The sequence below is a fragment of the Gymnogyps californianus genome, chromosome 6 (assembly GCF_018139145.2).
Source record: "Gymnogyps californianus isolate 813 chromosome 6, ASM1813914v2, whole genome shotgun sequence".
NCBI classification, from domain to species: Eukaryota; Metazoa; Chordata; class Aves; order Accipitriformes; family Cathartidae; genus Gymnogyps; species Gymnogyps californianus.
The window spans coordinates 14,796,860-14,810,608 of NC_059476.1; the positions used below are offsets into that span (position 1 = coordinate 14,796,860).

At 43.0% G+C, this 13,749-nt stretch overlaps 1 protein-coding gene across 2 annotated transcripts in view; it reads right to left on the reverse strand.

Annotated features, from left to right (window-relative positions):
- Nucleotides 1–13,749, reverse strand: part of NEURL1 (neuralized E3 ubiquitin protein ligase 1) — a 158,867-nt gene that overhangs the window by 109,108 nt on the left and 36,010 nt on the right. The window contains exon 1 of one of the 2 annotated variants that reach the window (XM_050899309.1): nucleotides 3,706–3,730. The exons of the other annotated variant lie outside the window; for it this stretch is intronic. Coding sequence (XP_050755266.1) covers nucleotides 3,706–3,730 — 25 coding nt within the window. Of the gene's footprint in view, nucleotides 1–3,705; nucleotides 3,731–13,749 lie in introns of those variants that run through there. 2 annotated transcript variants of the gene reach the window in all.

Here is a 13,749-nt window from a genome sequence, read left to right on the forward strand (position 1 = left end):
AGGACAATGCTGGCCCACACGACGTGACCCTTCCCAGAGTGTGCACGGGCACTCCTAAGCTATGCAATGGTTTACTGCCGCTGCACATAAAGCAATGTTTTGGGTTATGCGGTGCAAACAGCTTTATATTGTTATCTTGCATGGGTAAATAAGAGACCATGGCAGCCTAGCAACTTAACTGCAACAGAAGATAGGTTCAGAAGTAAATAATTGTGGGTTTAAGAACCGTTTTCCTTTCTCCACTTGTGATCTAGATTTTAGCAAGATCAGAAACCATGACTCAAAAGAGCTGGGTTCTATTTCCAGTGCTGGCAATGGTTTTCTGACCTTGAGTGTCTGTCTGTTTCTAGTTTCTAAATTTACAAAATGAGATGATAAATTTCCTCCACTTTGGACAGATTTGGAGATCTTCAAATGACAAGTGCTATATAAAAGAGTATAAGTTTCTGCCAGCGTACTACTTAATAGATGTCCTCTTAGACAGCAAAGCAGCAGGCAGAGTAAGCAATGCCTAAGCAAGTCATACACCCTCTTTAACCAAGAACAAAGGAGAACTTATCTTTTAGATGAAGTCAAAGAGCCCTGGGCAAGAGGGAAAGGACTTCTTTATCTATTCCAGCCTTTTTTACTCCAAAGTTTTGACAAGTGGGGATCCATCAGTAAATATTTTGTTGAGAGGTATTGATTGCTACTGTGTTATCACTGATGCTCTGGCTCAGCACAGCCCTCGTATTTTCTCTGCTGTCATTCTGAAATTAAGACAGTGACCAGTTTGCCAGTAAATTGTTTCTGCAACCAAGTCGTCACCACTTTTTGACAACACTGATTTAACTGCTCTATCTACAGCAGAACGAAGTCTGTGCTTGTGTCATAAATGAAAGGGGGCTGTAAACTGAAACTGGACACAAGGCTTTAAATTACATGTAAATTCTCACCAAGGTTATAAAAGGGCCACTTGAATATGAAACAGAGATAGTGAACAAATCCTGGAATAAGCTTTTAAAGAGAGAGGAATCCAGGCCAAATGGAAACACACTAAGTATAATTTATAATGAGCAATGTGTAAAAAGCTATCCAAATCATGGAGCTCAAAATGAGAATAAACAGCGATCTTCCAATAGGGACAAGTACAGATAAGCTAAGTATCTGCTAAAAGGCTGAACTCTGAGTAACCCTTGTTGAATCAGCTGGTAACACCCAAAGTCATCACTACGTTTCACTAATGGCCAAAAAGGACTGTAGCAAAAATAGTGCATACTTCAATAAGGCTAACCTGGAATTCAGTACCTGTCATCATGTACAACAGAAAACGACTGTTGCTGTGCATTAAATTATGTAAAAAACAGACATGCAATCCACTTCTGCCTACAATGAGCACAGCTGATCCCGCAAGATAACCGATTTGCCTGACAAGATGGAACACTGCCTGCAGCCACCGAACCACTGCAATAAAGAACAAATGAACAAAAAAAGCTGAGCCTCACTCTGAACACACATCATGTATTCATCCCCATCTTGATCTGCACAGGCATCAGCGGAGGTCAGCATGATCACTTTGAAAAGTGAAATGCATCGGGTGTAAACACCTGGAACAGTGCTGCCCACAACAGAAAACAACAGAGAATGCCTCTTTAAAGTATTTTTTTACACTTCAAAGTGTTTTTACAGTTGTTAAGGCTCTTTGACAGACCACTTCACCACTAACTGGTGGAAATAAAAATCAAGCACAGAGAAGCTATTCAGGTGTCACAAGGCAGAGTTCAAGGAGGCTCTCAGAGCACTGTTAGACAGCAATGGAGAGAGCAGCCTGGGTGGTTGGAGAAATGCAGTCCCCAGGTGGAGTTGGGAGCCACCAGGTAGGGGGTAAATTGTTTGACTATCATGTTTATTTTCAGAATGATGACTGCCTTTCAGTAGTCATTTGGTTTTAGAGGACACAGGTCCTGTGTCCTTAGCCTAGGACAGGTTTACTTCTTAACTAGGTAGACCCTTAAAATATAGTCTTAAAGTGGCAACTTTCATATGGCAACCTTTCCCCCTGCCCCAGTCTTCTCCAGACCTCTGGGAACAGGAACCATCATCCAGCACGTTATACCTTTCCTGAGGTGAGTCAAATATTCACTAAGTGTTGATGACAACATCTGACCAGCGAGCAGTCATTATCCCCACCACAGGAATGAGGAAATGTGCAAACACACTAGAAATATGACCATGTGTCATGCTGGCATCAATCACCTCTCACAAAAGAGAGCAGTCAGCACTGCAGAGAATGAACCATCCAGGGCAACAGGGCTCTTGCTGTGGTCTGTAACTCCACGTTGCTTTTTCCCAAGCCTTCTAGCAGAAAAAAGGTGAACCCTAGACAGTTGAAGACACATGAGGTCACACAACTGCCCATTGCAATCACTAAGCATAGCAGCAGAACTTGGCCAGCTCAACAAGTATCTCGGGCGTCTCTTGCCAGGTACTTGAGTTTCCAGCAGAGATGCTGCAGTTTCTTCCAAAAATGTTGCTTTCTTAAACAAACTGGACAGATTGTTGTGGAGATGCTAAGAGAATGTCAATCTGCTAAATGTCAGAAAGATTTTGACTAAACTAGGAAGAAAAATAGTCAGGAATTGCAGCTACATAATTAGTAACAAATCTTTAATTCTACATGTTTGGATAGCGAGGCTGATTTAGAATCAATTGCTGAAGTGGAGCAGCCAAGAGGACAGATTCAGGTCTTCTTTACATCAGTGGAAATGCGGAGTAGCTCCACTGAAACCAAGAAAGTATGTAATGCAGCAACAGTCCCATGCCTTACACCTTAAAAGCTAATTTGATGCAAACACTGCCTTAATTTTTTTCTTAATAATCTTTTTACCTATTAATGAAATGCACCCAAGCCTAGGAAGACTGAAGCTCCTCAAAGGCAGGGGCTGAGCCAGGAACAGGTCCTGGGGTGACCAAACTTCAAGTCAACTGCTTGTTTCAACATCTGAAAGCTCAGACCCCAGACTCCTTTCCTTCATGTAGTCTCTTTTTGTGAACAGTAGTTTCATTGAGGAAAGATACTGAACAGAGAAAAATACCTTCAGAGGGCAGTTTGTTCCTGCTTGAATGATTGAACCATGGAGCTGGACTTCTGTGGCAGACACTGGGCTTCCAGCAGGCTGTTAGGACACAGTTAAGAAGGAAGCTCTTTTGAAATGCTTAAGTTTCTTTAAACTCACAAAAGAGCAAGCAAATCACAATCTGTACCTGAAAGTTGTTTTGTGAACTGACACATCTTACGTTTTACACATTATTCATATATAATCTGTAGAAGAGAGTCAGTGGTTGACCGACACCAAGATGTCGAACATCTTCAAGCCTAGAAATGCTTTCAATGTCCCAGCTGCTTTATCAAGTGAATCTTGAGTCACAAGGACTAAGTGAGGGTAGTGCATGTCACCACAGAAAAGCTGCTGTGTTTAATTGGACTAAAATGTTATCTTCTCCCCCTTGAAGTTGTTACTACCAGCAACCCTAGTCCCTGCCATCACCATCTCTTAGAAAGGAAGCAAGGCCGGAAATTTTTGCCTCCTTTCTCATGTCAGGAAGGGTCTTTTTACAACAGATGAGCAAGAGTGGTGAAGGAATTAAAAAATAAACCAGAAAACGTGGAAATAAAGCTAATACCAGTTGCTCTGGACACACAAAAAATATATTACAGAAACATACCGCATACAGTCTCAGACCCTTTCATAATCTCCTCTTGATGACTTTAACATGGTAGTCTTGGATGAGCCAGCGGGAGATTTGCCCAAGTAAAAACCTCAGGATTGCACCCTCCAAAATTATCTTCACCAAAATTCAGAGAACTTAACAGCCTTGATGTGCTCCCACAATGCATTTTGTGTCATTCCAAAGATTAATTTTGGCTTACCAAAATTCTTTGGCTAGTTAAAGCAAGGACAAAAATAGTGGTGTCTACCAAACTGAAAGGAAAACAACAATCTCAAAGCCATTTGTCTTTACAGTAGTTATGCTAAAACAGTCTTTTCAGTGTTATGCTACAAATATGAAGGTGGCATATGGCATTCATACAGGGTCTTCATCGCTCCTCATAGCACTGAATAAGAGGGAGGAATGTTCAAGATGCAGATTTTGGTGGTTGAGTATGGTGCAAGGAGATGGGGGAGGGAAGAGGGTACTGAAGGGCACTGAAGAAGGAAAGCAATGGGATGGAGCTTGGGTTTTGACTTCTGATGAGGGTGTGTTTTATTAAGCATGAAATAATGGACAATAATACTTTCTAAAGGGTCACTACTGGCTTGTACAAGGAATATCAACTAAGGCAAGTGGGAGAAATGTCCCAGTTTCCAAGTCCTTGTTTCACACTGTTTACAGAGTTGGGGTCCCTTCCATGTTCCAGGACAAAATATTTTGTCCAAGGTCACACAGAAAGTCTAGGACATAGCAGGGAAATGATGGCAGGTGTCAGACCACCATCCCACCTCCTGATTACTCTCCTTCACCACACTATTCACAATCCAACCACATGAAAAAACCTTCCTCTGCAACTGCACAGGCCAGACGCATCAGTGAAAGGAGTGGTTTTCCCTGGAGAAAGGCAGAGGGAGCTGCAAGATATTCCTTGTGCCAGCTTAGCTCACACCATTAAGCTTTTCCCATACTATCTCATTCGTCCCTCACCTCACACTGACATCCCTTTTTATTTTTGTCCAATATTTTACTACCTTCTTACATACGTAACTGCTAGGAAGGGCCCTCAGCATTTCTGTAACACCCACAGACTCTGAGGACCTAAAAACACACAGGACCACTTAGCTGTACTCAGCAAAAAGTCTTGCTGTACCACGATGCTGGCTGTTACCCAGGGCTCTTCCCGCACACCTGGCAGCTCGGCTGTTTTTACGGTGGCTTTTCAGCAGCAGCACGGAGAGTCTCCTCAGAGCAAAGCAGCTCATGAAGTCAGTGACAGAAGCTGAGGCCACCTGGCCCAGAGCTGCGCCTAATGTCACAAAGGGGATTTTACCCAGGCTGTCCTTAAGAGGATTAGGGAATCATCTACTTGTAGAAAACAACAGTCACATCTGCTGCTCCAGCACAAGTCGCTCTTATCTGCTCTCACAAAGCTCATTTCTGCTCAGTCCAGACGACTTCTCATATTACAGGATCCTGCCACATAACGCAGATGCTCGCAAAGAACAGGGGGTTGGATACAGGTGGAGGGTGGGCACCAGATCAGGTGTATTCCGAGCGCTCGGCAATTAGCTTCATCCATCACACAATACTTTAAGCAGCACCACTCAGAGCAAATAAACAAAAAGGCCTGATTTTCAGAGGCTGGATATTCACAGCAGGCTGGGTATCACTGAGCAGTCAAACTCCTGAGGCTTCAGCGGGGATTTAAGAGGACTGTAGTGTGTTCAAAATTTGTGAAAATTTGACCAATTATTTAGCGGTTTAAATGAGTTAAACCTTAAAGCTCAGCTCTCAAGAGATATTCCCAATATACTTCCTATATCAGAGACAGAAAAATCTTCATTGTGTCAGACATACAGAGGTATAAAATGGTACCAAACTGGTACATGTAAAAGGAAGAGGAAAGGAAAGCAAATTCACTAAGGCAAGACCTCAAGGAGCCTACTTTTCTTAGCTCCTTGAACACTAAGATACATGCAGCCCAGCCACCTTGATTTTTCCTCCTTTCCATTGGCAAGAGGTACGATCAGCAAGGTGTCTATATATTGCTTTTATGGATTTTACAAACAGGGGCTTTTTCACTTTTTAGATTTTATAACTGGAGTTGCAATTTAGATTTCGGCTATGGCTTCGTAAAAGAAATCCAGGATTGCCCATTTGACCCCTAAGCAAATCAATCCTAATCCTATAATATAATACTCTTCCACAGGATTGAGCACCCTTTCACCCCCAAGGTGGTCCCACCAGGTCAGGATTAAACCACTGTACTCTTGCTCATCCCTCTGGTGCCACTGCAGTATACCTGTGCATGGATTAGCGATGACTTTCTCTGCCAGGACTCAGCCTGTGATCGTCAGTAGGACCGGCCTGGATCTACAGTGCATGCAGGGATGGATGCGAGGAAGCGGGGACAGAGTGAGCTGCGGCATGCAGAGGGCACAAGGCACGGCGAGGAGCTGGACCTGGTTGATGTTGTCTGACATCACCAAAACCTCCCGTGAAACAGGTTTCTCCTGCAGTAACCAGTCCTAGTGCTTATCTACCCTTATCTCTAGAAGTTTTTTCCCAAATATTTGAATAAAATATTCCACCGAAGCTGGTTGCCCCTTCCCTGCTGCTGAAGGACAGGGGATTGCTCTGCGCTTTCTCACAGCCTTCTCCAAGGAAGACTTCACCTCCCTTCACCTCCTCAAAGGAAATTAATCCACTTCTTTCTACAGTTTTCTCATTGGAAACAGCTCCCTCTGCCTCATTGTTCTTGTTCATCTCCTCTGGGCTCTGTTAAGTGTTTCCACATCTTTCTCAAAGCGTGCTGGCCAAAACTGGGCATGTTATCCCAGCTCAGCCCCCGTCACTGAAGGGAACGACTGCCCCAGCCCAGCGCTGGGGCTTCTGCCAATTCCCCTGAGAACAAAATTTCATTCTTTTGCCGCAGAATTATACCACTTCTCACTGAGTTTCTTCTCACTAGATCCCTGTTGCACTAATATTTATCTGCACCCATGAATTCTTCTGTCCAAGAACAGCATTGTGCTGTTTTCTGTATTGAGTCGCATCTGCCAATTCTGCCAATTCCAAATTACTTCTCAAACTTTATCATCAAGATCATTTTGAGTTTCGAGTAAAGCGCTTCCAGGTCTGGTCCACTGGTATAACAGATACTGCACCTACCTTTCTGCAGATTTCACTCAAATGAAATGATTCCCTTCAAACAACTGTATGAACTTAAGCCTTCCTCAGACATTAAGCCACTAAAAAACCCACATAGGCAGGCATTTTTCAGATAATATTCTTTCCAAATATAGCTATTGATACAGTTGTTAATGATCAGTTTTTAAGGTCACTTAAAATCAGTTTCCCAAAAAAATCATCTCATTGAAATCCCCAGCAGTCCATACCTCATATCTTTGTTTTAGAGCTTAGCTATTCAGGGCAAGACCAATATCATAGGCAGATGGGTGCTGCAGGCACTTGATCGATTGAGAGATTTTTCTCAGGCCAATTCATTGCTTTTAAAGTGATTTATTGCACCTCAAATAAGAACAAATATTCCTTTAATGTCACTCTTGACACCAATTCTAAAGGCTGCTCTTAGCTGCTTTCCTAGATAACCACTAATGAAAAAGCAGCAGCCTCTCAGACTGGAGGGAGTCCAGGATCTCAGCAAAGTTTCATAAAGGAGTTAGGAATTGCTGGGCTAGGTTAAGTCATTGATCCAGTTAAAGGATTGAAGACATGGGCACATAACCAGTTACTTAACTAATTACCCCCCAGCAAGTGAGCCACACTAATTGGTGATGTCCAAGCTCTGAGCCTGCTGAAATGTGCAGTAAAATGCTATAGCTTCCCTCATCATGGAGGTGACTCTATTCCTGAGGGAAGGTTTGTTAGCAATATTCATCTCAGAAGCATCACGGCATCAAGAGCCTGCCCTAAGTGGCATCTTAATTATCACACAAAGGATAATCAATACAGAGAGATTGTGACAAGCAGGCTACTTCACCAAATAACTTGAATATTTTAAGACTCTCCAGGAGAAGAGGCAAAACATAAAGGAGCTTACTGGCTACTTCTTCTTACCAGCTATTTCAGAGCTACCCTGATGCTGTCAGACGCAGCACTGTTTTTTGCACTCCTGGTGCAGCAGTGAGGAAAGCACAAGCCGAGTGCTTGGCTCCTCAAACCCACAGTGAGGATCTCGGATGCTGTCAGCTTGGGAAGTCATTTGGGGAGAAGACAGAGCAAATACTTTTGCAGGAGAGGTTTCAGTAAGGACAGTGGGGAGGGTCCCACTGGGGATGGGTGCCTGGCTGGCAGCTGCTTTGGGAACGCAGAGCCATAGCAGCGAGCGCCTGACCCAGCAATGCCATCAGCAATGAGCTCCTACCCGCGTCTCTTAAGACCTCAGTGTTTAATTGAAGCTAAGCTGTAATTTGAACGTTCACCTTCCAAGATCTCCAGCAAGGGGAGAAATGCCACATCAGATCTCATCTTCACACAGAAAGAAGAGTTAAAGAACAAAAATAGTAGCAGCCAGGTGCTCCAGTTCCTCAACTTGATTGCATTTGGCATGTGAAATATAGTAAGTTCAAAACAGTAATTACAGAATAATGCATATGATAAAAAGACCCAACTCATGAAAATGAAAGCAATTACAAGCAAAATTAGCTGGGAAAGAGAATTAATGGAAAAATATGACTGATGATGGAGATATTTTACCAGATGTCAGAAAACTGACAATTATAGAAAAAAAGTCTGCTCAGAAAAAAAAGAGACTTGTTTCATAAAATAAATCAGCTTAAAATCCAAAATTATATGAAAAAGTGGGTGAAAGGAATTTGATAGAATTATTAAATAATTTAATAGTCAGGAATTGTTTTAAAAGCTGATTGAGAATAGTGCACATTCCATCAGTCAAGTCCATTAATAGATGTAAGCAGCTCAGCTGACAGGAAGAAACCAGCAGCCGCAAGGATATTCACGATGTTTTCCAGTAATTACACTCTACGGAACAGATGCCTCTGTGTTTAGGAGGAAGTTAGCCGAGGTATCCATATGATCACTTGATGGACAGATGCACGTCCAGTCACATCACCCAAAGAGGGCCACAGAGCATTAAGTGAAATGAGAGAACACACTAATTAGGAAATGTAATCACTAGGAAGAATTAATAAATAAGCGAGAGGTGCTGGGAAGGCTGGCAGAAAACAGCAGAGGGAGAGCAGACTCCAAGGATACAAACTTGGTACACCCTGAAGAAAATAGCCCCTAATAAATAAATTCCATGGGGAAGGGAAACCTGCCCATTTGAAGAATATTAACAAGCACTAAAGAAAAGTAAATTTGATATAGGTGTGAAAGAGGCCAGCATGAAAAACTGAGTCATTGCAGAGGACTGGGATGATTATATGATTATTTGGATGATTACAGTCTCTATGATCACGTATGATATATGATGATTACACCTGAAATACTGTATGCTTAATACAGCAATTTCCAGTCCAGTCCATTCTGAATGAGTGGAAGATCTGCAAGAACATTTATTTAATAAGTAGAATTATTTCTGAAGTCAATTAAGGCAGGCTAAATCTATATCATCCAGCTAACGATCTCCCACCCAACATAAAGTCCTGTTGGGTCACGCATCATATTTCAGATTCCACAGTCCCAGGATTAAAGACAGATATTTTCCAATATGGTGAATATTTTAGCTTTTCACTGGGCTTTGCTCTTGAAAATTACAGAAACACTTGTTAGAAAACATCATTGCTACAATTTGAATTCACAAGCCATTAAGCTGAAGCACTGTTCTCTGGCTGCACTCTAATTGCCATGCAGAAAACATTTCAGGGTGCAGATTTAAATATTAACAGCCTTTTAAAGTGTATTCAAACAGTAAAATATTTACAAGCAAGCAATGATTTTAAAGTGTATTACACAACATTAAAAGACAAAATTCAGAGCCCTGTTAGAGAGAGGTGCCTGCCGCAGGGGGAAACTCAGCTTCTGCTAGTAAGCAGTAACTTCGCTTTATCTCCTTTTTAAGGTTTAATGTAATGAACACAGTGCCAACCAAATGTGCCATGTTAACTGAGCAACACCAACTATTCACAGATCGGCTTAAAACACCTTTACCTTGAATGCAGATATACTGAGATAGATACCCAAAAGAAGCTCTTCTCCTCAATGTCTGTACAAACTTCCCACTATTCACCCATCCTGTATAACCCACCCTTGATCAAAAGAGAAGAGCTCTGGGATGAAATGTAACAGATCACTTCTCTGCCTTTTAAATGAACACCTGCTATCCTGAACCTACAACACAACTTGAGGCCACCTGTGTAAGCTCCAGAGACACATCCACTAGGAAGCTGTTGGGAACACAAACTCCTTTCACAGACTATGAGCGTTCTCCACTTGGTCACGATGGAGTTCAGTGTTAAGCACTGACTATATCTCAGCATCTGCCATTACTCTGAAGAATAGGCAGCAAATGAGAACAAGTGACAATGGCTACTTGTATGCTTAATTTTCAGTGAAAATGACAGCAATTGCTGTGCGTTAGCTCAAAAGGATAAAAATACGTACAAGAATGGGAACCAACTGCAGATAGTCAGACCACTGCCTGCTGCAGCCATCAGATAATCATAGAAGTAGGAAACAAGAGAGGAAAAAAAAGCCTATAGCAAAGCCATACCAGTCACTGAAGAGAGAAAAGTGCTGCAAAGTATCTGTATTACATAAGAATCAACAGAAGTAAATCCTGTATCAGAAAGGCTCCTCCTGTATCAGAAAGGCATCCTATTTCTGTAGGGAAGCAAACACACTGGGCTTAAATTAGCAATACATGAAGTTTAGGAGAAAGTTTCTTCCCCACTAATTTTTGGTTGGGAAAGATGTCCAGTGGAGCTTATGGCCCAGACGTCCAATAATTACACAGACAAAAAACAAAACCAGGCAGCACACACCCACATTACCCACAAGGATCTAGAATTAATTAGGACAGCACACATTTTCCTTATATTTAGTGGAATGTGGAAATGAAACATTTTGATCTGATTACAAAAATTAGTGATGTCTACCTAGCAAATCCCTTCTTCCCTGCAAAGAAAGAACTTTACAGCTGAGCCCTGTCCTGGCTGAATGCAGTGACAAGATTTCCACTGATTTGTACGAGACCAGGAGTGGATCTTCCCACGCTGTGGGTCTGGAGCGGAGAAGCCCAAGCAGAGCATGGACTGCTCTTTCAACATAGCATGAGCAACACAACTTTAGCAAAAACTCCCCAGTATATCTACAGCATTGGCATGAACCATGTTTCTAGAGGGACCTTGGACTTGTGTATCTCTCAAGCAATGCAACAGCTGTTAGATTTGGCACTGCTGAGTTTTACTACTATGTGGCAGCAGTGCTGTGTGCTGAACTTGGGTGAACAAGAAGAGGTCATGAGAGCTTGCACAGGTTGGGAAAAGAGAGAAACCTGCAAGTGTGGTCAGCAGGGACTGGGGAAGGAGAACATCCCACAGGAACAGGGATGATTGATGGGTTACAAGGGCAGCTGAACACGGCAGCCAGCAAGACCTGGGGATGGCAGACAGCCAGCATCCAGCCATCCTTCCCTGCAGCACTCCACATTTATTTTCTTTAGAGATTCCCCGCGCAGCTTTCGAGGCTTTTAAGATTCATTAGCCTATCCAGAACTGGCACCGAATTTCCTGGGCTTTCTGCAAACCTGTTGCAGCTGGTCAGGAGTCTGTGATAACCCCTGCACCGAGACTGCCTGTGGATGCAGCACGTACCCAGGGGAAAGAGGGTATCCCTGCAGTTGCAATTTACACTTATACACTGGATGCCCTGTGCCCACAGCACAATGCTTTCTGCACATCAATGGAGCAATTATCCAGGTGTCCAAAAAACGTATGTTCTTGTCTTCTTTTACCTTCTGCCCTTTCCTTCCCTTGCCTTCAGCCTGGTTGTCTCATGGTTAAATGTGAGCATTGAAGAAGACCTTAACAACACACACCTGTATATCAGCACCACCACGGAGCCCACAGAGTCCATCCTGCATCTCACTGTGCGCTCCTCTCCTGCCACTCAATGAGCGCAATAGGTAAACGTAAAACAGGAGTACACATAATAATTTTTCTTCTGCTTTATGAACTCTAACCAGTTTAAATACAATTGCAGTGTCTTGGATTATTCTTCTGTTTATACTGTGCTGGCGTGTCCCAGCATAGAAATTAAACAATTAATGATAAAACAAATGAAGCCAGTCCTAGCCAGGGAATAAACACCTTCTGGGTGCTGGTCAAAAACACAGTATTTGTGCACCTAAAACACATGTCCCTGACTGTTAGATGTGCTGTGATTGTGCAGCTCCCATTATCTTTCAGCAGAGGACCAAGAGCTCAGAGCCCTTGATAGTCGGGTCTCCAGTCACCCCCTTGGCTGTCCAACTTATGTACCTACAACATTTAAGTTTTCTGGATAGAGTGAACAATGTATTCACTTGCTCAAAATCTGTGTGCTGCAGCCTAATTTCAACCTTGTTTATGCAAAACCAAATCAGGATTACTCCAGAGAATTCAATGGCATTTTAGGCAGGCATCAGAGTCAGGCACCCACTGAGCAAGGAGGTTTCACGAAATGGAGACAGCTCAGGAGGATGTCACTGCCCCGCTGCTTGGCTTAGACAAGGCAGCATCACGCAAGTGATGCTACAGGTCACAGCAAGAGAGGAAAAGCAGGCAGCATGATGGGCCGTATGCAAGCAAGGTGCAGAGCAGCTCCCAAGTGATATCTATTTCAGTGAGCAGCAGCAGCAAGAAACATCACTCCCCCCGCAGCGGGCAGCACTGCATCGGGCTGATGCCCGGTGCTTTGGGGCCAATCTGCTCCAGCTCTGTTCTGACCTCCGCAACCTCCTCATCAGCCCCATCTGCTCCAAAGAGTTGACAAGATCCCTTACAGTAGCACAGCACAAAATTCGTCACCTCCAAGTCTTCAGCTGTTGGAGTTTGCATAAAGAAAATGCCGAGATGCCCAGCTCTGCACTGGAAGTGGGATTTGCATGCCTATGAGGATCTCATCAACAGATAGTGATATATCTGAGCACAGTTTTGTGGAGATGTACCAAGCATTTCTACAACTGAGGAAGCACTTGAGAGGACAAGCAGTGGAGCACACAAACATCCATTTTGTGAATGCAGATACATCTTTTTTTATGTATGTGCAATTTGCTTTCCTGCATATACTAACAGAGAGAACAAGGACAGAGAGCCCAGCAGGCATGAGGGATCCTGAAACCCTAGCAAGTGGGCAGCGTCAAATATTTAGGAGGGTACCTTCTGGACTGAGAGGCAAGAAGTCTGCCTGCAACCTTGACCTGCATGAGATGCTGATATACTGACTGTGTCTTCTAGTAAATAACAGGAAGCCAGGTACATGGGTATCTGCAGGATGTTCAAAGTCCTAACAGTAGACTAGGACCTTTATATACTGAAAAGCCTTTGTTTGTTGAAGGTGGGAAGGAATTGGTTCTTTTTGTGAGGCTTCACCAGTCTCATGATAGTGTCATAGTGTTTCCAAAAAATCTTCTTTCTTTTGGCAGGGGAGATATAAACCCAAAGATACTTGAGCAGGATAGGTCCTTCAGCTTTCTTGTAGGAGAGATGATGACAGCCTGGGAACCTGCACAGCCTGACTCTGTCTGTGCGCCATTCACCTGGGGGATGCTGCATACCCCTACCCGCGGTGCTGCTGCTGTGCACCACTCCAGAAGCAGTGCTACATTGGGAGGAATACAAAGTGAAATATTTTTGCAAATATGTGAAATCTACCGAGGCTTCTAATGAAGGAAGATTTGGAAATCTGTTAAACACTGATAAAAATGATGAAATAGTTCATAATACTTTATTATCTCCTGCAAAAAAAAAAAGGCTTGTTACTCTACTGAAAAAAAAAGGAGAAAAGCTTGTATTAGCACTCCAATAGGCAGTGTTAGAGAACACCACAGCACTCAAGAAAAGTCACCCAATTGCAGGCTTTACAATGAAA